The sequence below is a fragment of the Eucalyptus grandis genome, chromosome 3 (genome assembly GCF_016545825.1).
Source record: "Eucalyptus grandis isolate ANBG69807.140 chromosome 3, ASM1654582v1, whole genome shotgun sequence".
Taxonomy (NCBI): Eukaryota; Viridiplantae; Streptophyta; class Magnoliopsida; order Myrtales; family Myrtaceae; genus Eucalyptus; species Eucalyptus grandis.
This window is the reverse complement of record NC_052614.1, coordinates 23,091,957-23,116,842: the sequence shown is the minus strand read 5'-3', so window position 1 is coordinate 23,116,842 and position 24,886 is coordinate 23,091,957. Positions and strand designations below refer to the sequence as shown.

Genomic DNA, 24,886 nt, shown 5'->3' with positions numbered 1-24,886 from the left:
GAGCGAGAGCTTGTCTCTCAAAGTAGAAGCTTGGAGAAGCTCGGTGACTGTGCATGACAAGCCCACAATCATAACTATGGACTCTCTATCCTTCTCTCTGCATTTCGTTGTCTTCATCGCATGTGCTTCTTCTTTGCTATGAGATGTCATCACTGTGCATGTGGTGTGCCAGCATACGATGGCGACCCAATCTTTGGACCGGCGATATGAGCGAGAGCTTGTCTCTCAAAGTAGAAGCTTGGAGAAGCTCGGTGACTGTGCATGACAGGGCCACAATCATAACTATGGACTCTCTATCCTTCTCTCTGCATTTCGTTGTCTTCATCGCATGTGCTTCTTCTTTGCTGTCCGTCAGTCACATCTCAGGTCATTGCTCTGTTTTGGGGCCCTGCGAGCACGAGGTCAAGGGTGTACGGCAGCAACTGGTGAAACTCCTGCTCTTTCCGCATCCGCATTGCTCTCAGCTTGAAAGGTTTGAGTACGCGTATATTCATTTAAATTTGGTAAGGAAAGATCAATTCAGTACAAGTGAATCCTCCCTTGCCTATGATCTCTGTTTTTGGTTTTCCGTTGCTATCCTGAGCTGGTATTATGGTGTGATCGTATTTGGAAAGCTTGAGGTCTTGAATATTTTAATTCCACAAAGTAAAATAAAAAATTGTAGTAGCTGCAGTTCTTTAGGGAATTATTGATGCTTTAGGAGCATTGGGCAAGCAAAATTAACATTTATGTTGCAGAGCTGAGTATTAAGCCAATCTTGACCTATTATCTTCAATTACTTGGCCAGGGTTTCAAATAGAATCCAGTCTTTTTTTAATCATTTCTAACCTGCACAAACTTACACATCCAAATGATTTGTAGCGATTACAAATATACAAAAGTGGGTTTTAGAATCATCATGTCAACAATCTCTCTTTTTTCATGATAAGAAAATCACTTTTAAAACCTCAAGTTAAACCACCATCCTCAACATACTACAGGGAAAAAAAATCAAATGAATACATCTCATATAATATGAAGATTTTACCATTTTCCCCTTTTTTCATAACATTAAAAAGGGCTTAAGGTGGAATGTATCATCAAACACATAGCAACCATTTGTATATCAAAAACATTCATAAAACATCAATTCAACACAAGGTCTACAACCATGAAGTGCAACATAAACATAAACCAAGTTCAACATAAACTTTAAGCACGTTCAACATAAAACAACTTCAACATAAATTACAAGTCAACCTAAATACAAGTTTAAAACAGAGGAGGAAATAGAGGATTTTGGGGAAATAGTGAGGATTCTGAAAAAAAAAAAAATATTCGGCATATTAAGGGATTGATGTCCTGCAAAAGTTGGTGAAAATTTTATAGCATTTCATTTCTCGACATATGGATTTCTCCCCAAAGTGAACTTAGCTTAGTAAGAAAGTACCTCAACTAACGACTAATCCTGTCCTCATCCTCATCTTCATCGACTTCAACGGCTCTTAGAACGCGTCAATGGTGTCAGTACCCTTTGAATTAGGGTTGGCCATCCCATCCATTTTCTCTTATCCAAACTCCTTGCCACCTCTTAATGTCCAGACTTTTCAGTGTGGAGTCTCCAATGTATTGACCTTAAGATAAAGCCTTAGGAGTTTCCCATTCGAGATTGCCATCAAAAGCCTTGATGGTTTGAGTAAGAGCCATCCCATCCAATAAGTCCTTTCCTTTAAAAGAGTGCATTTAACCATAATGTCAAGTATTACGTCACTTAGAGATACCTCGAACCCATTCATAATGAACATTGACATAAGTCAATCCTCTCATACATCAAATCGAAGAAATATGGAGAGCTATATATCGCATCATACGAAGATATGTTAATGTAGCATAACAAATTCTAGACTCGTGAATCTTCGGTTCGTAGGCTCTCGCATCTTTCCCAGGTTTCTAACTAGCCCATAAAATGTTAGTGGCAACTCATTAGTCTAAGTTTAAATGGATAATTAATTAGAAAAATAGTTGCGGTTGATAAGGCTTGGGAGGATCCGCCTTAGCCAGGAGCCCCACCTACCAAGAGGAATCGCCCTTGGAAAGGTTGCAGTAGTTTGCACTTAAAATACTACATATCTCTGTACTAGTTTAAATGTCTATGCATTACAGGAGAAATGAACTCCAAAATTTAATGCAATCAATGTATGATGAGATTTGATCCACCCAAAAAAAAAAAAAATGTCTGACAAGATTAGCAGTAAGATGTTATTAATAAATATTTCAAATTTAAAAAAAAAAAAGAATGGAAGCAAATGAACACAAAAGGATGAGATGACATATCACCGGAGAACACCGAGGATTGCTACCACATATTGCCATAATATAACTTCTAGTAGTCCTTCTCTTGATGCTACGATCGTGCATTGGCTATAACACTAAAATATATTGATGAAATCTATTCTGGCAATAAACATAGCTAATGAAGAGATAGTGATTGTGAAGTGTACATCATCTTCCTCGTTGGCTTAAAAAATACGAGATCAAAATTTAACGCAAAAATCTTAATGCATTCCGCAAATGAAGATAATCACCCGACCTGCATGTCCTCGTGTCTCTAAAGCAACAATTTGAGCAATTCTTTTTAAAAATCCACAGTACTTATGTCATCATTATTATTTAGGACGGTCCAAATGGTGTAGTAGAAATACAATTCAAATGAAGGTGCGATTGGAAACAAACCTCAAAAAGAGAGGAGAGGAAGCGAGCCTACTGCCAATCAAACCGATGCACTCTTCTACCACCTCTTGAGGAATTGTATAACCAAATTTCTGAACACTGATAAAATTTCAAGAAGGAAATTTACTAATAGGATCATACATACATGTGTATGTATGTATGTATTAAGGAAAAAATTTGTAGGTTTTCAATTGTGATTTTATTGTGCCTTACATTGATTTGTATTGCTGAGTTTCAAATATTTCTTCTTTTATTTTGGATTTAAGGGGAGGAATCAAACTAGGCACTCGAATGATTTAGTGAAATCCATTTGTTGTGGAACCAAAATAGCTAACAAGCTTCATATGAGTCCATATGGTCAAGTAGAATAGGCATGCTACCGATTACAACAATTGTTAAAGTTCCTAGCCACGAACCATCCATTAACTATATATTTTCAAACATAGTGTAATTACTTAATAAACTTATTCTCTTGTGCAAGCTAGTGTGAGCAAATGTAAATGGTGATGAAGAAACTATTTCTTAGGCCCTTACAATTATGTTTTGTCTTGCACGAGTCGAAGCTTACAAAAGGAAATATAAGTCTCTTTCCACACATTTGTAAGAGAGAAGAGGCAAATCTTATGGTCCGCTCACGTAAATATTGCTCACTAATCAAAATTTATCCTTATTATATGGGAACCGGAGCTCGCGGCCACTGGTCCCCCCCTCTTCACGCCATCATGCGTATTCTGGTTCGTTGACGAGAGCGCCGTCGCAGGTTCCGACCCCGTTAGGGCCAGGGATCTCTCGTTTCGGTAGCGCACTCGAGCCGTTCGACAAAATGCCACCATGAGATCTGGGTTTTATTTCCCTGTTTTGGGCAGAGCTGAGTCGTCCATGCTTGTCATGCTCCCCGGTGGCCTTCCTGCGATGCCGGATTCCCTGAGTGTTGGCCGTTCATTTGTTCCGTTGCCTCCGTCGCTGTTATTGTGTGTACGGCCTAGGATACGGGCGGCGAGAGCGCCGGTTGAGGAGGGGCAACTCAGGCACAGACCAAGCCCGCGGCTTGGGCCACCCAAGGCGACGACCGAGTGGGCGTGCAGCACGGCCAAGGCGAGCGGCGCCGCTGTCTCGGCCGGCCAAACCGCGGAGAGCAGAGGGTGCCGCGAGGAGGAGGAGAACGCAAGGGGGTGCCGGGTCGGATCCGGGTCAGGAACAGGATCCGATCGGATCTTTAGGGTTTGGTCTTTGGGCTGAGATGAATTACGGATATTGGGCTTATTTTGTTTTCTTGGGCTAGATTTAGTTTATTTGCTTTTTAGGGGCTGGGGGGATACATTTCTTTTCAGCTGGACTGGGCCCGCAAATCAGGCCCAGTCCGGCTGGGGGTCTCGCTATCCAGGTCGCGGGCCCGGGCTGCCTTCGACCTCCCTTAATGTAATATTTTATTATCTATATATCAAAATATATTTTAATTTTTTTTTAAAAAGAATTCAAAAGATTCTGAGGTGAGTAAAGGCTTTAAAAATAACTGTTGAGTAATTTTCTCCAAAAAAATGTATGAAAAATAAAAAAGAATAAAAAAAAATCAAATTTAAAGGTTTAAATAAAATTAGATAAAGAAATGGCATTAATTAATTAATTGGTGTAATCAAGTTATTAATCCTAATTTCTCTTGTTGTACATGAGTAAAATGTTTTTTCCAATATTTTATTTGGATTTCTAATTGACTTATCATAAATTGATTAGCGACAACTTATAAATGAAATGACTTGTAAGTTAAAAACTTGAACTATAAATAACAAATTAGCAAGCTAAGGAGAGTCTGGACTAAGCTTGGACTTAGCCACCCATTAACCTCTGCGCCCATAGGAGTGTTTGAAGAGGTCGCAACATGTGCGTATCTCGTTTTATTTACCTCATATATGCACTCAACAAAGGAACACTTCAATATGTATTTAGTAATGCCAAAAAAAAAGAGCAAAGAGTTTTGAATGGGCTAAAGATCAGTTTGTATTGTTGACTTTTGAGCACTTGTTAGGGAAGTGCTCACAAGAAGCACTACGATTTAAGGGCCAAATTAACTAATGAAAAATTCACATGAGTCCACATGGTCAAATAAGATATGGTGGTTATCAATTACATTATGGAGGAAGTTCCTAAATACGAGCAATCCATTAGTTAGATATTATGAAAAGATAGAGTAAATTCTATTGTGCATATAAGTGTGAGTCTGTGTCCGGTCCATAATGAAAGGAAAATAATGCAAATCACTGTGGCCAAAAGTAATGGCCGACAAAAATAAAAGCACCCTTTGAACAACACTATCGAATTTTCTAGAATCGTTTTTGAGGGATCAACATCACCAAGCTTAGCCAACCACATAATTAGCTTTACAAAGAAAAGGTGGAGGGCATTGCAGTCTTTTACATGCTTGATGATGCGATCACATTGGCACCTGCGCAATGCTTTCTCAGTAAATTGAAAGGAATAAAGGGGAGGAAAATGCGACAATTGCTTTTGCTTCAAGGCTATGTTACTTTGTTCCTTTTTTTTTTTCTTTTCTCTTTGATAAAAAAACATTTTATTTTGCGTTTAAAGTCATCAAGTTTTTTCTATTTTACTTTTTCAATGATAAAACAAGGCCACATCAGCTTATCATATAAGCGTTGTTTGCCGCGTAATCGATGAAGAGTTCATTATTGGTTAAAGTGAAATTATTTTTATTCCTTTCATATAGATACATGATTTTTTTATTGATTTGGCCTGAACTTCAAATGATATCTATCTACATCTTATGTGCTATTGGCATTTGAATCATGTTCAGCTACCCTCTTTATTAAAATATATACACAAAAAAAAAAAAATTAGGAAGAATAAACAAAAAATGGGTATAATAACTACAACATAAACTCATTTCAGTGGCACCAATATTGGTCTCTCTAAGCTTTTATATGTCTATTAAATGGTAATTGTATGACATAACATATCTTCTCGTTGGTACCCTAATATGCGACTTAAAAATATTTGGTAAACTTGGAAAATTAGCAAGTCTCTACGCACTTTTATTAAGACAATTCAGCCTATGACAATTGATAGGGAAAAAAAAAAAAGATTTCTACTCATTGGAGAACATCTACATGTGAATTCACACATAAAATTTTCAAAATTATCATCACATATAGTGCTTATTTTTCTTTCTTCATTCTTTATTCAAACAGTGATTTTCAATGGTTGGACCAATTGAATTGATGGAATTGTTTACTGACCCTCGCTCCTATTGAACCTCTAATATTGTTTTCTAAGCATTACCTCTAAATGGTGGACTAAAAATCATCAGTTTTTTTTTTTTTTTTTATTGAAAGAGGGGCATGTGGAAATCTTTAATTAAGGGCCGTCAACTTTGGTTTATACATCTATCTATAGAATTTCTTTAATGGACAACCTTATTCTTACTTTAATAAAATTCCATCTACTTTATTCGAAGAAAGTGCAAGTGAATATGGAGAATATATCCATGTGAAAATGGATATGGTTGCTTTAAACCTGATTCGTCCTTTTCCTAAATTTCCTTCTTCGTCCTTTTAAACATGGGGAGAGAGAGAGAGAGAGAGTCCCATACCAACACATGCTCACCAAACTTCCTTGATTCGATAAGATATTTTATCAAATAAAATTTATCGTATTTTATGTAAAGGGCTATATTTTTCTCCATCCTTAATTAGAAGCAACTTTCTCAAACCATAATTTTGATTGGTGGATTACAAATTATAGACATCACCCACATACAAAGATAAGTGTAGATGATATACATGTTGTTTAAAAAAACTCAGTGATTGTTACAAACTTGTTGAACTAAAAAAAATAAAAATAAAAATGCATATCTTCTTCTTGAACAAGAGATTTAGTAAGCACCATTGAGCTCAAGGAAGTGTCATTTGGATCATAGCAAATCATCCATAGTATCAAGTTTTCTCGATAAGTAGCACCTGTACTACATTTATGGTGTCAATCACGAAACAAGGGATGCCCATGGTCACAGATGCATCTCCTAACTTTTTACTAAGAAATCAATTTTCTTATCACAAGCACAAAATTAGGGACAAAAAAAATTTATATTTATCCAAGTAAGGTTTGTAAATTTATCTTCCAAAGTTGATGGACATTTGAGAGAAAATCAAAAGGGACAATCTATTTTGACAAAAGGCAGATAAAAATTTGATCAGAAACTATTAATTCCTTCAAACCCTATGTACCAAAAACTCAAATTGCTACCAATCGCTCCAAGGTTCCATACCTCGCCTCACAAAGTGCACGAAGTGGAGGTTCAACAGAGTGCGAACTTATGCGAAGCTAACTGCGGAGAAAAATAAAAGACGAATGCTAGCAGGGGAAACTCCTCATGAGCTCCTCCTTCTAACTTCCCCAAACTTCCCTGCACATGTGCTTATCTGTTGTTTCCACTTTTTCGGCTTCTTCGTTCTCTTCTGATAAGTATGAGATTAGCGGCTGGCCACATTTTGTGATGATAATCAAGCTTCTGAATGACTTTTTGGGTGGGTTTTGGTGTTATATCTTAGAAATCCTTACAATAAATATTCGACAGATAAGACTTTGCTAAGCGGGTCCAATTTCCCGTTTACCCACAATGGAGGAGCCCCGTCCAGAACCAATAAAAACACCAGAATAAGCGGGCAATCGCAACGTAGAATAAAATTGAATCCCGGCAGTGAAGCAAGGTGTGCTTTTAATTAGCACGTGTTTTGCTAATTAATGAATACTAAAAAAATTATAACAATCAATTAAAAGTCAACAAAAGAGTTAGCCAATGAATTTTAAAAAGCTGTAAAACAAAAATATGCGTCTTTAATTATTGCTTCACCCAGAAAAATGAGATGCCTACGTATTAAATTAGCATCTAATATACCTAGCCACATTTAGTGATGACGCGGCACCGATGGCAGCCGCAATTACATTTCTATTTGCAATTTTAACGGAAGAACTGACTCGAGTAACAAGCGTCTTAGGAAACACATTGGTAAAAAAAGAAGCATATAGACAATACCGAACACATCAAAAAATTACATCACTGATGTTTTCGTTAGCTTTAAATTTTTGGCACAAATTTTATGAGGAGAAATTTTAAAGAAGTTTTGTTTTGTCGTGGTGTTTCGGTTATATTTGTCTGATGATCACTTGCAATCATGGAGATGCGCAAGTTGGACAAAACTAGAGTGATGAATTCCGTCCTCATCATTTCTGTCCTTGACTTTGATTTTGCGTGGCCTCGATTCAGGGGGTTGTTTTGCTGGTGTTGGAGGGTTTAAAGAAGCAAATTGACTCATCAAAGAAAGGCAATCCATCACAAGATCTGGTTGAAGTACAAGAGGGCTTGGGCTTGATGGAGAGAAACGAGAAATAACGGAGAATTTTAATATTTCTTCCCCAAGAAGGATGAAATAAATCAATATTGTATTAGCATTTAGCGTACCTTTGCTACGTTTGGTGATGAAAACTAAGACTTCGATGTTGTTTTATTTTTCATCACCGGTGTAGCTTCAGTCATTCTTCTCTCTCTCACACACTAAGTGCTTGTGGTTTTTTTTCCTAATAATTTTATCTCAGTCAATAGAAAGATTTCCATTTTATCTTAAATTTATCCAATTAACATTGAGATGTCATTGATGGCAGACATTTCAGCATTTCGGTTTGCAATATAAACAAGAACCACATTGAAAAATAAAAGTACATGGACAACATCAAACAAATTGAAAAGGTACAGATAGTAGAAATTTCATTTTCTCTAAACCTTACACATAAGCTTTATTAATAGATTTTTTTTGGATGCTTTCCTCTCTAATCTTCTGCCACCAAAGTGGGGCCGCGAGGGAAATAACATTTTTAAATAAGTGATCTACAGGTCTCAAAATCCATTCCTCTTTCCACCTGTATCATCTTTTCTAACATTACATAACTCTCAAAGAGCAGCATGTCAAAAGTTAATTTCCACTAGACACCTTTAACGCAAGTATTGATTCTTTCCACTAATGGGGAGGGAAGCCAACAGGTCGCCCATCTTCACTTTGATTTGCGTGACCACCTGATCCTATTCCAAAGACAACTACCAAAATATCTCTGGAATCTACCATAGGGGTGGTATTCTTGCCAATTTAGAGGAAATGATTGTTTTGGTGGTTTTGGACAAAGTGGAGGGCTGAAGAAGTGAATTGCCTCTTTAAAGATTGCGTGGATTCCAAGCACACGTGGATCATCCTTTGAGGCAAGAGAAAAGGAAAAAACTTGTCGAAGAGCCAAGGGCTTGTGCTTTAAGAGGAGAAACACATCTGTAAGAACACCATAGCCAATCACCAAAAATCACTGAGAGGCTCCTTTTATGTTATGTGAGATTTGCTTTGATAGCTCGAAGCAGATGCGTGAAGATAATCCTCCGATTGCACCACCTTTCGGGACTTGGGCACAAATTGATCTGCTCCAAGGTAGTTTATTCTCAAACACAAAAAATTTTATTATCACTCGTTGCAGATCATCTAATATCATTTAAAACATACAAATGTTAGGTGTGAAATTCACATGTGACTTTTCCACAATTTTCATTACATATATTACTTATTCTTACCACATTCTTTTTATTCAAACTAGTTGGTATAAATTGTTGGATCGGTTGAACCCAGTAGAATAGCATATCGGCCCTCACTCCACGGTTCTATTCCTTGCACATAGAGTGCACAAAGTGAGGATCCGACAGGGTCCAAATTTATGTGAAGCTGAATATTGAGGAAAATAAACGATTACAACAAAAATATAATTGTATGGAAAAAATATATTACGAGATAAGTAAATTGATGTAGTTAAGAATAAAGATAAACATAGATTATAGATTTGTTTGATTATCGAAAGAGAGAGCTCTACGATCCTAAAAAACTGGTATTTATAAACCTAATATTAGTAATAAGCGTTCCCTATACGGACAACAATGGCCCTCACAACTCCATTCTTCATTCCTCCTCTTTTGCAACTTCCAGCTTCAAAGGCGAATGCAACTCATCTTGGGCTCCTCTCAGTTACTTCTATTATCGTGGCCAAGTTCTCCGGACTTTTTTGCAATTCGGCCTAGCTTAGTCGAATTGCATATTCAACTTAGCTAGAACGAGGGACCACCATTCTTTTAAAATCTCCCTCTCTCTTTTTTTTTTTCAAGAAACACTTTTCAATTGGCTGTAACTATCTGCGATTTAAATATTTCTTTAACCAATTTTTGTGGTGATTTTTCAACGACGAACCCAGTTAACGATGGTGTTTTTTACACTGTTAAATAGTTAGCACGGTTTATTTCTTTTTCAAAACTTAGATAATATTTTACCTCACCGTAAAAAAATATGCTCCTCTTATGAGTCAAGCTAGACTTGCCCTCGAGCATCAAGTTGAGCCATTGACAATGATGTCATCTCACTCATTTTGAAAACATATTCATCATGATCCTCCGTTTTTTCTAAGGTTAAATAACATATTGACAGGGGTGTCAGTAACCGAACCAAAAACCGAACCGAACTGAAAATCAAACCGAACCGAACCGAAAAAATTGATTTTTTCGGTTTGGTTTTCATTCGATTCGGTTTTCATTAAAAACTGAAATTTTTCGGTTCAGTTCGGTTTTTATCGGTTAACCGAACCGAACCAAACCAACAAATAAAAGTGGAGAAATCTTAGTTTAACAGAAAAAAAAATGAAAACCAACAGTTGAAAACCAAAAACCGAAAAACCGAACCGAACCGACCTGAAATTTCGGTTCGGTTTGGTTCGGTTTTGGAAGATTTTTCTAACGGTTCGTTTCGGTTCGGTTTTTTTGAAAAACGGAACCGAACCGAACCGTTGACACCCTTTGACATTATTCCCCCAATTTCGGGTCATGAAAGCATTTTGACTAAAAAAGACCCGTATGGTAAATCAATATATAGACCGTTTTCATTCAAGAAAAAGTTTCAAGCCAAGTGTTCGTACTCATAATTTTCCAATGGCCAAGATTTTCATAATTCTCTTGAAATATTAAGGTGCTTGGCCGAGTTACCCCACCGATTTTTTATTTTTTTTATTCATACAAACAATATATAAAAAACTTGGCAAGTGTAGAGTTAAAGAGGTAAGAGAAGACAGACGGTTAGCCGACTCATAGTGGTTCGACCCAAATCGGCACTACTCCACTTATCGAGACCATTCAGGATTTATGCCCATTCCACTATTTTTGAAACCTCGTACAAAGGTTGGTTTACAATGGAGCCACTACTCCTCTACAAGCAAGGGTAATTCATTTAGAAACAATTTCTCTCGCAAGAAGTTGATTTGCAAAGTGAATACAAGAGAGATTTTGCAAGTATTTTCAATTACACACATGCCCAAGACAATGGCTACCTTAGAAACAATTTCTCTTGCAAGCAGTCCTTGAGCTATTACTAGCACTTCTTGTGACGGTCCGAGCAGCAGTGCGTGGGGAGGAGGGATGGTGGTGCGTCCACGCCTCGCCTAGGGAGGGAGTTTTGGGCTACCTTATAAGGCAATGGGCCCTCTATTTGTACATATGCGTTTTCTTGGAGTAGTATGAGCTGCCCCGAGAATAACAAAACCGTGAGGACTTAGTGTCCAAAGCGGACAATATTTGTACAGTGGAGACCCAGGGCGTTACAAATGGTATCAAGGCCGACTCCCGACCGCGTGTGGGGCCACAACGAGGACTCTGGCTCTCTATCTGTACATACGCGTTTTCTTGGAGTAGTATGAGTTGCCTCGAGAAAAAACAAAATCGTGAGGACTTAGTGTCCAAAGCGGATAATATGTGTACCCTGAAGACCCAGGGCATTACACTTCTAATGACTAATTTTTCGACCATTGAGACTTTCGAATGTCCACTCAAATTCATAAATGGCCAAGAAATCGGCTGAGGTTGAGCGAGCAAAATTCAAATTTAAATTGTAGAGCCGTTTATTTGGCCAATCTGGCTGGCTATCTCACCATTACTTAGCCAGGTACCCAGATATGTTTTTAGACAAGCCCACTCTTCTTTAACCCTTTTCAACTTGCACAAACTTGCAGAAAACATTTCCAAATAATTTGTAACGATTATAAATATACGAAAAAGAGTTTTGGAATCATCAAAATTAATTTAGGATCAATAGTGACAACTTATAAATAAAAGATGCAACTTAAAATTGTTTGACTCCCAAAAATTTAAATATGATAAATGTAACATTTTGACGGTTTAATCTATTGCATGAATTGGAGAAAAAAGAATCTTGTATGTTAAAACAACATATCACGTAATGATTGAGGATTTTGTGATGGGTTGTTTGAGCTTCATCTTCACTAATGAGTAATGATACTAAGAAAAAATGTGATAGAATTGCAAGGATATGACTATATACAAAAATTTGTTTATTAAATCAGGTTTAAGAACCTTTAGCTTTGTTTAAATTATATGAATAAAAAAGGTACATGTCCATTTTTCTTAACACGATTGATAGTAAAATCTTGAATTTGCCCATTAATTTGATGCATTTATTTAAATGTAGAATATAATTATGAGGAGCGTGTGTTGATAACCCTCTTATTTATTATGTCATCAGGCCGTCTAATTTGGGCCTGTCCATATGATCCATTTTTTTTTTTTGTTGGTCCTCTTTCCTCCGAAAGTATTATCAATTGCTACGATCTTTTTCTTTCCAAGTGTGTAGTGTGAGATTTTCTTTATCTTCCGCATCACCTGTGCACCGGATACTCTCCCTCTCACGGATGAGTTTATTAAACCGAGGCCAATCATTGACAATTGATACACGACCTCTTTTGTGAATCATTAAATACTTCTTTTTATTCCAAGTGTCAATGTGGCATTTGTTTTTTGCCTCGTATGTGCATTCATTGAACAAATGCTTCCAAATGAAATTACTAATACTAAAAAGAAGGGATAATTGTCTTAGAAGTTCTAAAATTTATCATGAAAGAGCAATTAAGTCCTAAAATTTTCAAAAAATGAAATCAAATCCTAAAACATATCTTCAAAGTGCAATCGAGTCATAAAACTTTCACAAAGTGCAATTTACAGAAGGAGTTGATTGGATCAATTTGATAAGTTTTAAAATTTGATTGTACTTTTTGAAAGTTTAATGAGTCAATTACACTTCCGTAACAAGTTTTAAGACTTAATTGAATTTTTGTCACAAGTTTTAGGATTTCTAATGTACTTATCCCTAAAAAGAAAAGGCAAAATCTATAGGGAGCCATAGATTGGTTTGTTCAATGGACTTTCAAGCAATTTTTTTTTTTTTTTTTTTTTTTTTGGGATTTAAGGGAAGTGGTTTAATCACTTCTTGTGAAAGGTGCCAAATTAACTAATAGAAGCTTCACGACGTGCGGACCCCTCAAGTGCCATAACTTTGCACAAAGGGACACTTAAGTGCCATAACTTACGAAGGTACACTTAAGTGCCAAAATCGAAGTAAAGGGATCACTTGAGTGCCAATCAGGCCAAAGTTCGGCCAAAATGCCGACGTGGCATTTTTCCGGCAAACTGAGCCCAAAATGACGCCATTTTGCACGCTGACGTGGCCAAAATAATGTAAAAACGGTGTCATTTTGGGTTGACGTAGTAAAAAAATAATAACAAAATTAATTAATAATTTAAAATATTAAAAAATAATAATTTTAAAATTAAATTTAGTTAAAAATATTTTAAAAATAATAATTAAAAATTTAAAAAAAGGAACGGGGGGCGGGCGAGGGATTAGCCCGCCCGCCGCCGCCGCCGCCGGCCGAGGTCGCTTGGCCTTGGCCGGGGCCGCGACCCCGCCAATCGGCGATGGGCTCGCGAGCCCTCATCCCAAATCGAGGCAAGAGTCGCAGCCCTCGCCTAGATCCGGCGAGGGTCGGCGGCCCTTGGCCCGGTTGAGCCAAGGGCTATCGACCCTCGTCGGATGGGCGAGGTCGTGAGCCCTCGCAGCTGGCCACGGATGCAGGGAGGGTCATGGCCCTCGCCCACATTCGACGAGGGCCGCGACCCTCCCCCAAATCGGGCGAGGGCTTGTGAGCCCTCACCGCCGATCGGCCGGGGTCTCCGGTCCCCGCAAGGGCCCAGCGACCCCGACCGACCCTCCCCCGCCGTCACCAGCCCTTCCCGGTAGCGGCGGGCGGCGGGCGGTGGCGGGCGAGGGCTAATCCTCGGTCGCCTCCCCCTCGTTCCCCTTTTTTTTTTTTTTTGTTAACTTTTTAATTATTAATTTTTATTATTTTTAATTAAATTTAATTTTAAAATTATTATTTTTAAATATTTTAACTAAATTTAATTTTAAATTTAATATAATTAGTTTTTTTATTATTTTTTACCACGTCAGCCAAAAATGATGCCGTTTTTGCATTATTTGGCCACGTTAGCGTGCAAAACGGTTTCGTTTTGTGCGCGCTTCGCCGGAAAAATGCCACTTCAGCGTTTTGGCCGAACTTTGGCCGGAGTGGCACTCAAGTGATCCATTTTTCTACGAATGTGGCACTTAAGTGTACCTTTCGTAAGTTATGACATTTAAGTGTCAATTTGGGCAAAGTTATGGCAATTGAAACGTTCTTTTGCCGAAGCTTCACATTCCATACGGTCAAATAAAATAACCTTGTTATCAATTACAATAATAATGGAAGTTCCTAACTATGAGCTGTTCATCAGCTAGAATTTCGTACATAGAGTAATTAAGAAATAAATTTATTTTATTGTGCACACTAATGTGAGAAAATGTAAATGGTGATGATGTAATATTAGTCTCTTTCCACACGTTTGTAAGCGAGAATGGAGAATCCTATGGCTAGCCTTATAACTTATTGCTCATTAATCAAAAGTCGTTCTTATGGAAAGGTTTTGGGGAGACAGTCTTAGTTTAACGGACCACCCCGCACCATAATTTTCACAAAAGCATGGTCATTAGTGAATAATGCCTTTTGATTGAGTTGAAGAAAATAATTTGAAGCATAAGTTAGGAAATGATTATAGAAAAATTACCCAAAAAATTTTTAATTTATTAAAATTGTGTCAATTCAATCCTTTTTTTTTTGTGCTAATTATAAATTTTTTGTATTTGTGCTAATTCAATTCATCCAACCATGACATGGACGCCCGTAGGCAGGGTCAACGTGAACACTTTTCAATAATATTTTAGCAAATTTTTTATTTTTATTTTTTAATCTTTATTTCTTTTTTCCTTCACTTCTTCCCAATATTTTCTCGGTAGACCGGTAACGTGCTGCTTTTCCACGTACGATCATCTGCATTGTCCACGTAGACCAGTAACGTGTTGCTTGGGGGCACTGAGTGCAGTAACTGTACGTTTTCTGTTTTTTACATGCACTGTGCTTCTCTCTCTCGTCTTCGGTTTTGTTTCGTTGTTCGCATTGTTTCACTTTGCTCTTCCTTTCTTTTCATACATCGCGAGTGATTTGTTCTGCTCTCTGTTCAGTGTCCTTCGCACGGATTTTCTTTAGCAATTAATCATTGGTGGCAACAACAGACACAAAAGAGGAGGGGAAAAAGTAATTTCTAGACATTAAAGAAGAAATTATGGCCGAGGCATTTGCTAGCTCCGTTGCGTCGAAACTAGGTGAGTGCCTGTTTGCTCCCATTGGACGCCAATTTGGGTATGTGCTGCACTACAAGAGCTACGTCGAAGATCTCAAAAATGAAGTAGAGAAGCTGGAGACTGCTAGGGAAAGGGTGCAGCACTCTGTCGATGAAGCCTTGTATGATGGAAAACCTATACACACTGATATTAAGAATTGGTTGGAAAGCGTGGAGAATAAGGCTAAGGAAGCACGAGATTTGTTAAAACATGGTGAAAGTGCAAAAAATGCTTACTTCCGTGGGAGGCTTCCCAACCCCACGGTACGCCATCCAATTGCCAGGAAGGTGAAGAAGATGACTGAAGTCATTCAAGAACTCTATGATGAAAGTGCAAATAATAACTTTCAGAAGGTCTACTATGAGAATCCTCCAATAGGAATTGTCACTGCTACGACTTTTGCTGCAAGATCTGTTGACAAGAAAGAAGATGTCCTAGAGTCAAGGGCTTCAATCACAGAGGATGTATTGAAGGCTATAACTGATGACAAGATCTGTGTGGTTGGGGTGCATGGACCAGGTGGGGTTGGCAAGTCCAAGCTTTTGGAGGACATTGAAAAGCGAGTTAAGAAAGAGAAGTTGTTTGATGTGGTTGCCATGGCAAATGTATCACGCAATCCAGATTTAAAAACAATCCAGGAAGAAATTGCTTATGATCTAGGGCTAAAGCTAATGAATGTGGAACCTCCTCGTGGGAGAGCCAATCGTTTGCGTGAGAAAAAAATTCTCATAATTTTGGATAATTTGTGGAAGAAGCTAGAATTGAAAGATGTTGGAATTCCTTGTGGTGACGATAATAAAGTGAGAGGTTGCAAACTATTGCTATCATCTAGAAGTGGAGAAGTTTTACGCTTTGACATGGTCTCTGACCGAGAATTCCGACTCAAGGAGCTAGACGATCGGGAAGCAAGAAGACTTTTTGAAAGGATAGTGGGGAACAAAGTTTATGATCCCGAGTTTAGACCCTAGGTAGATGGAGTGGTCAAGAGTTGCGGTGGCTTGCCGCTGTTTATAATTTCGTTGGCAAAAAGGTTGAGGAGTGGAAATTTGGCTAAATGGAGGAATGCTTTGACTATAGAAGGGTCTGATTTAAAGTCACTAGTGGAACTAAACTACAAAGACTTAAAAGACGAGAGGATCCAATCGTTGTTCTTGGTTTGTGCTCTATCCCCTAAAATAGGGGAGTTGGATATCTTGGTCTATTGCTTGGGTTTGGGTTTATTTAACAATTTCAGCAGGACCATGCAAGACGCTAGAGATAGGTTGAACATGGATCTAGATTGTCTGCGTGACTCCTCTTTATTACTAGATAGTGATGATTCTAGCGAAAAAAAACATAGATAGCGATCAATTTGTAAAAGTCAGAATGCATGACATAGTCACTGACGTGGCCATCTCTATTGCTTCCACAGAATGGAAGGCCTTGGTCGGGAGGGAGGATTGTGGGTTTAAAAAATGGTCAAAGGCTGAGCTTAGAGAATGCACTGCAATGTCCTTCCCTTGGGTTGGCATTAATGAGCTTCCTGAAAAATTGGACTGCCCAAACTTGAGGATGTTTCTTTTACTCGAAGACAACCCATCTCTCAAAGTTCCTGAGTCACTTTTTGAATCTATGGAGAAGCTCCAAGTATTGGATTTAACTGTAAAATCTGTCACTTCTCTACCTTCGTCAATTGAGTTCCTTGTGAACCTCAAGTCACTTAGTCTTGCTCTTTGCTGTCTCGAGGATGTGACTCATCTTGGAAAGCTGAAAGCATTGCAGATGCTACATCTCTTTGGATCGACAATCACTCGGCTGCCTAAAGAAATAGGTGAACTAACATAATTGAGACTTTTGAACTTAAAATGTTGCACTAGGCTCAAAGTTATCGAACCTGGCGTGCTCGAAAGCTTGGTTAATTTAGAAGAACTGCATATGGCCGACAGTTTTGATCGGTGGGAGGCTGAAGATGAAGCACCGCGAAGAAACGCCAGCCTGACTGAGTTAAAGAACATGAACAAGTTGAGCACTTTGGACATTGCCATTCCTCATTCTGCCAATCTCCCAAGACACTTGCCGTTTGGGAAACTGAAGAAGCATAAAATCCAAATTGGGGGCGTTTGGGATTGGTCGGTTGAATATAAAGAATCTAGAACTTTAAAGCTCAAGCTGGATTCAGGCGATCTTCTTTTGGAAGAGTGGGTGCAAAGATGTTTGCAGAGAACACAACATCTCCACTTGGATGGATTACAAGATGGCAATGATAGTATTCACGATTTGTGCATCGAAGGATTTCAAGAATTGAAGCATCTTCATGTACAAAATAGCCCCTCATTTCATTATGTTGTTCACCCCACGAACAATGTCCAGTGCACTGCATTTACGAGATTGGTATCTTTGTTTCTCGAGAATCTGGACAACTTCAACAAAATTTATTGCGGTTGTCTTGCCCTAGAATCCTTCAGCAAATTAAAGATTGTGAAAGTGGACAACTGTGGTGAAATCAAACATTTGTTTCCTTTGTCCATGACGAGAATATTACCCCAGCTTGAAGAGATTGAAATAACTAGATGCCATTTGATGCAACAAATTGTTGCAGATGCCGAGGTTGACAGAGATGAAATATATGATCCCAATGTGAAGTTATGCAATTTGCATAGGCTGACATTGCGAAACTTGCCAGAGATGACAAGCTTCTACAAAACCGCAAACCTCTCAGTTGATTTCTTTGACGGGCAACAGGTATATAATTTGTCATTGAGATTTTATGCATGTATTTTAAATGTGAGAGTACAAAAGGATGGAGAAAAAATTGGATAAAGAATTTTTTTCTGAGATTTAGTTTTCCAGAATAATTAAGACAAACAATAATTTAATTTTTCAATATGGAATTGCTATGTGATATGTAAATACATTGAAACATTTATACAGTATTTAATTACATCTCTCTTTATCTATGTAATGTAATCAACATAGTTAAAGAAGCACCGTGCGATTGATATATTTTTCAAATAATCTGGTAGGTTATCATTGCTTAATGGTAAAGTCGAATATGTATGCACAAACATTTATGGATATATTCATAAGTTGAAGGAAGTATAGACGACCTTTACAATTTTTTTGAACTTTATTTGATAATGAATGGACACGTGTAGACTCCTATTATATCTGCTTGATTAAAGTGAAAGAACTAACTAAAATAAAATAAAAAATTTCAGTAGGTGAATTTAACTACACTGACTATGTGTCGAATAACGTCCGGATCAATTACTTATAATTTTGCAGTCACAATCGTAAGTACATCAGCATTAGAGTAGTTGAGAAAATAAAGTTGCTTTTTTTCCCCAATGATTGTAAAGAGTTGTGGTGGGCGAATGCACCATTGCGGGATTGTGTTTCTACACAAAGTTCCATTATATATATCTTTTTTATACTCTTATTGGTTAGATGATGGAACTATTATGTGACTACAAATGAAAAATCAAATATAATATCCAATAGGTCAAATTGCTTTTGTTACCTTGGTACATTAATGAGATTTTAGTCGGATAATTTTATTTTTAATTTTTTTGTTCTAAGAAGCTATGGACCTTTCGTGGTGATAAAATCTACCACAGATCTTTATTCTAACCACTTTTCTAATGTTGCTAATAAAATCCATGTGCCTGCACATGTTTAAACTTCTTCTTCTTTTTTAAATATTCCTGGAAAGTATTAATTAGAAACACATCTAACATTCATTTGTGCACTATCGCTTTGATTTAACAATTCCTTTAACTGTTTTGTCAGAAAAAAGTTAAAATGGAAACCCTTCTTTAAATTATTTTTTAAGATTAGTTTATCACGTGAGCCAAAACGCAGAAGCATGATCGAGTAAAATCATTTATTGAATTAAGTATTTCATTTCTTTGCTACATAAATAAAATTTGCCATATAATTTTGCTATTTGATAAGGAAGCGCATCTTAAGTCCTTATATAGGTAAATTAAATCCTTTAATGAAATTGACTCCGATGCCCATATGTTGCTGTTCGCTCAATTAAATCCTTTTACGGCCAACCATGGATCTCGCAGTGAGGAACCTTCTTTTTTATTTTATTTTTTAATTTACTTTCGGCCAATGTAGCATATATTCTGCATTACATCTATGATAGAAAATAATGGATCCTGTAGTGCTATGCATGGGGACGACAAAATCTTTTAAATGCTTTAGTATTTCTTTCATAATTTGCAATAACTTTTTGCTTTCAATCTTTCGATACGAGGATTTTCTTTAAAATATTTTGGAAAATATGGCAGGCTCAAATTGCATCTGCAAATCAACTAAAAGTATAGTTTTTCTCTGTTTGTCAATTCAGTTCATGACTATTCGATAGGAAATAATTCGTTTGACTTATTATATTTAATCACTGTCAATGACTAAAAAATTAATCAAGCCTATGCCATGAAATTAAAAATATTAGGTAAAAAGCACAAAATCGTACGTTTAATAACCCCAACAATTCAAGGACTTTAAATTCTCTCTTATTATTATATATTCAGCAAAGTCCAGATACATGATAGCTAAATAAGAAGTGTAAAGTTGATAAATTCTAAAGAAGAATGAGGTAAAATTCAAAAATCAATACTCCGCTCTTTCTTCCATTATATTTAAATCTATTGAATGAGATTATTTCTTTTATTATTATATCACACACAACTCGTTTATCTAATTGTGAGCATTACTATGAGATAATCAATTATTCCCCCCTATTCACCCCTTCGCCTATTCACCCCTTTGCAGCTAATAAAGCTACAGAATTTGGAAGCCATAACCATTGAAAAATGTCAGTTAATAAGGGAAGTATTCGACCTTGAAGGACTAACAAGCAGTGGGGAAGTCGAGATTCTCTCGCGATTGAGAGAATTAATCCTGAGTGACTTACCAAGTTTGGGACGCATATGGAATAAAAATCCATGAAGAGCATTGTGTTTTCGAAACTTAAGGGCACTAAAGGTGCAAAATTGTGAGAACCTGAGGTTTCTTTTTTCTTCTTCCATGGCTAAAGCACTTGGGCAAATAAAAGAAATAGAAATAGCAAGTTGTAAACTAATGGAGGAAATTATTGATGCGCAAGATGAAGAATTGGAGGAAGCTGCAACTAGCGACACTTTAGAGTTCCCTTTGTTAATCTCCTTGTCTCTTGAGGAATTGCCAAACCTCAAGACATTCTCTTATCAGAAGTATTGTATTCATTGTCCATCCTTAACAAAATTGACAATATCTCGGTGCCCCAAAATGATGACATTCTCTTCACTTGAAGCAAAGCAATGGTCGATCACATCTGATGGAGGTTTACAACAAGCATTTAATCGTATAAACTCTAGCTTATCCTTGCCTGGCTTCTTCAATGAAAAGGTAAGCATCTATAGTGTTTTTTTGTCATAAGCATCTATAGAGTTTTTTGTCAATCATTCTTCTAGTTCTTGTCAAGGGACTCAATTTAGTAGAAACTTGATCATTTTTCAAGTTTGGCAATTGGCGATGGGAATGCTAACTCGTCGGGGGTCATTCCCAAATTTTCCCACAAATTTCGGCATAACACAATTATGTACCAAAAATTTCAGTCATTCTACGTATAAATTGTTTTTTATGCAAGTTCTTTTTCCAAGCTTGGAGGAATTGAAGCTATTTTCCATGTGTCACTTAAAGAAGATATGGCATAATCAACTCCATGGACAGTCCTTCTGCAAACTTGCATCCCTCACTGTTGAACTTTGTGAAAATTTGACCCATGTTTTTCCATCAAATTCAATGGATAGGTTGCAGAGTTTGAATAAAATTGAGGTGGTTGGGTGTCCCTCCGTAGAAATATTATTTGATCCAGTAAGTCTCAGCTCTGATGAAATGCAAAAGCCATTGGTCCTCTCTTCCTTAGAAAAAATGAAGTTGTTGAATCTACCAAGGCTGGCAGACATTTTGAAGAGTGAATGCAAATTAATATTGGCGTTTCCTAGTCTATGGGAAGTGAGCGTAAGGCGCTGTCATAGTTTGTCATATCTCTTCTCAAGTGCCACGGCCAGAACTCTTGATAAACTCACGGTGCTTGATGTTTCCTGTTGCAATAACATGAAGGGCATAATTGCGATGGAAGGAGGAATAGTGAAAACCGTAGAAACATTCAAGTTCCGTAATTTAAGCACACTCAAGCTTGGTGACCTTGAGAATTTGATTTCTTTCAATTCAAAGAGCTGTGCTGGTGATGGGTTACATCCTTTATTTGATGATAAGGTATCACATCCCAATTTTTCTTATTTGTTATATTATTTTTTTAATGCTTTGGCCCTAAGCTGTTTTGTGTATTTTTCATATATCTCTGCACATTTGTAGCTTGCATTTCCAAAGTTAGAAGAGCTACACATCAAGGGAGTTCAACAAAAAGAACTATGGAATGATAAAATTTGTGTGGAATCATTTTATCGTCTAAAGGTCCTCAAGGTGAAGCAGTGTCACAACCTAACTAATGTGATTCCATCATCCATGTGGAAGAGGCCGCTTCACTGTATGGAGTCCTTGACAGTTGAGAAGTGCCAACATCTAAGAAACCTTTTCACAATGGCTATGGCAAAAAGTCTAGGACAACTCAAATATCTGGGTGTCAGTGGTTGTGGAGAGATGGAGTACATTGTCACCAAAGAAGAGGAGAAACTTGAAGAAGCAACTGACAAAATTGTAATTCCTCAACTTGTCACTTTGTATCTTCACAACATGCCAAAACTCAGAAGTTTCTTCCAAGGAAGGCATATTTCAGAATGGCCCTCCTTGAAAGAGTTTACTATTGAAGATTGTAAAGTTGTGGAGGTGATCCTAGGAGATGCCAGTTGTAGAAAACTAGAGGGTAGCATTCCGATATGGCAACCGCTTTTACTCGTCGAAAAGGTTTGCACTCATTCTTCTTTAATGGCATGTCTAGTTTGTTGTCCTGATCATTTGAGATAAGACAATGTAAGAGTCTATGGAGTCACTTCTAATAACTTATCATTTTCTTTTACAAATCTTTGACCTCAAATAAGACATATTTCAAAGCTACTTCTTTAATATAAACATACTAAAATGTATATCAAAACCTTTTCATAAGTTTTAAAAACTTCATATTTTTTTGTAGTAAAGTACAAATATTAATGAGAGGCTAAGCTTCAATTAAACTTTTAATTGATCTAGAGTCTAGACAACGCCAAAGATGCCTAATTAAATTTAAATATTGTTCAATGTAAGATCAAGGATTAATGACGCTACAAGTTCTAAAACTTGTGTTGGTTCGGCACTTAAGTCCTAAATTTTGCACAACTGATGCATTTCAAGACTTGTTAGGTCCATCCCTTTTTTGTAGAGAAATTTTGCATTTTTATCATATTTTTAGTCCTGCATGGGCTTTAGCGTGGTGATGGAGCTTCCTCAAGCACAAAGGGAGTTGTTTCACCATTGCAACATCAAAAAATTGAATTTTTTTTTAAAAGAGTAAAAGTTAGAAAAAAAAAATCAGAAGTAATATGAAACTAGAAATAAAAGAAAGTCCTACGAGAGATCGTCAGTCAAAGGGGGAGGGCTGCATAGGGGGCGGCACTACTGCTTCCCTTCTCGCCGATGAGGGCTGGCCCTCACCATGAGCAAGCAATGGCCTGTTACCGCCCTTGGCAATTTGGGTGAAGGCAAGTGAGCTCACTCATGTGGCGGTGAGGAGCCAAGTTTGGCAACTGCTAGTGACCTGGCGAGGTTACTAAGCGCCCTAGCCATGACTTGGGGTACGGTTATGGGCCTCGCCAGTGCAAAAGTCCTGAGACAAACCCTCCCTTCTCTCCTACCTTGTTTTTTTATATGTACTTTTTAAAAATTCTGTCACCTTTTTTAAATTGGCATCACCACATTCACACCACTTTTTTACAATTAAAAAAGAAGAAGGAAAATTCGATGAAAATTGCCATATATACTTTCTGTCCTCTGAAACTAATTTGGGCAATGGAAAGACTCAAATGCTAAACCATAATAGATTTAACTAATAAAGGAAAAAAAAAGTTGTAGTACTTAAACATGCCAAATCGGAATAAGTTTTAGGAGTCATTTTGTCACTACTCCAAAAGTCAGTTGTAAATATTGTGATGGGAAAATCATTCCATAGGTCCTGAAACGTATTTATGAAATGCAATCAAGTCATAAATTTTTCAATTGGTGCAATGAACTCTGAAACCTTTATCAAGAAGTGAAATCGAATCATAAACCTTTCAATTGGTGTAATTAAGTCATAAATTAATACAAACAAATGTAATTTGAGGATGCTGCATAGGCAATCTACATTATTGTGTACTAAAAGAACTTGATTACGCTTTTTCAAAAATATTTAAAACTTAAGTAAACCAATTGAAAGGTCTAGAATTTGATTACATCTCAAATATAAGATTAATACTTGCAACGCAACTTTAGTCATTTGCAAGTAGTTGACATAAAATTTTCCACTTTCTAGTCAAACCTAGTCTGCTTAATCAAATACTAATCAAAGGAGCTTTGGTGTAAAATTGGAATCACGGACTTAAGAAGTGTACATCGTGGCTCCACACAAGCCAATATTTTCTTTGCAACATGCATTATATGTAAATAACTCAATTGCACTGATATGGAATCTACAATTCAATGTTCTGTCATTCACTATCACAAAAAATTTTAGGAGCTTTTTACTAGGTACTGATATGGAATCTACAATTCAATGTTCCATCATTCACCATCACAAAAATTTGAGCTTTTTACTAGGTGTATGATACACATGTTATCAACTGAAAATATAGAATGAAATTGCATAGCAAAAGGTTGGTTCAAAATCATAAAATCCGAAGGCAAATCAGATAGCAATGAACTAGGGAAAAACTAGAGAGAGAGAGAGAGAGAGAGAGAGAGAGAGAGATGCCAAATGAGGCGAGGAAGAAGAAACACCAAATAGGCAAACTCATTAGTTAATGAATTCATCCTCAAAACCAAAGAAATTAGTATCTTGGTCAATATCGTAGGTAATTAAAACAAGAGTTCATTACCCCCCCCACCCAAAAAAAAAATACAGGAGTTCAAACTAAGCAAGCATAAATAAGACAAATAAACAGCAAGGTGGTTAGAGAATTATGTCATATATCAATCTCCACTAAAGGGAGATTTGGATAAGCACCTTGGAAGTATAAGGCTATACTAATTATTTTGGCACAAATTTTGGCATCACGAATTTGCACATCTGTGAATGATGAATAGAAGAAACTTCGTTCTAGATTTTATTAAATTTTAGAAGGTGATTTTAGAAATTCATCCAGATTAGTTAGTAGAATTTTACTCCTTTCACTTCAGTAGAATTTTACTCCTTTCACTCAATAGCAAACTGATTTTGGGTTGTTTTCTTGTCTTCCTTATAGTTTTTTTATTGAATCTATTCAATTCTCAATAAAATTGTTGAAATATTTTCTCATACCACTAAAATTTGTTTTAACCTCTTCAAGATTGTTAAGGATTTATGGTAACCATAATCATGGCACTAGTCGGAT

General features: G+C 37.0%; 2 protein-coding genes across 3 annotated transcripts; both read left to right on the top strand.

The window, feature by feature from the left end:
* The first annotated feature begins 9,021 nt into the window (after nt 1-9,021).
* On the top strand, nt 9,022-16,321 carry LOC120291743 (putative disease resistance protein At5g05400). Its single transcript, XM_039309455.1, has 2 exons — nt 9,022-9,188; nt 15,195-16,321. The coding sequence occupies exon 2, from the start codon at nt 15,296-15,298 to the stop codon at nt 16,319-16,321; it is 1,026 nt and encodes a 341-aa protein (XP_039165389.1). The 5' UTR covers nt 9,022-9,188; nt 15,195-15,295.
* Nucleotides 16,065-22,272, top strand: LOC104428099 (disease resistance protein At4g27190-like). Of its 2 annotated transcripts, none has more exons than XM_039308185.1 (3): nt 16,065-18,074; nt 20,635-21,602; nt 21,702-22,272. In XM_039308185.1, the coding sequence occupies exons 1-2, from the start codon at nt 17,268-17,270 to the stop codon at nt 20,689-20,691; spliced, it is 864 nt and encodes a 287-aa protein (XP_039164119.1). In that variant the 5' UTR covers nt 16,065-17,267; the 3' UTR covers nt 20,692-21,602; nt 21,702-22,272. The 2 variants fall into 2 exon arrangements, with proteins under 2 accessions (XP_039164119.1, XP_039164118.1); XM_039308184.1 differs by having other exon boundaries at nt 20,115-21,602.
* Nucleotides 22,273-24,886: the final 2,614 nt, after the last annotated feature.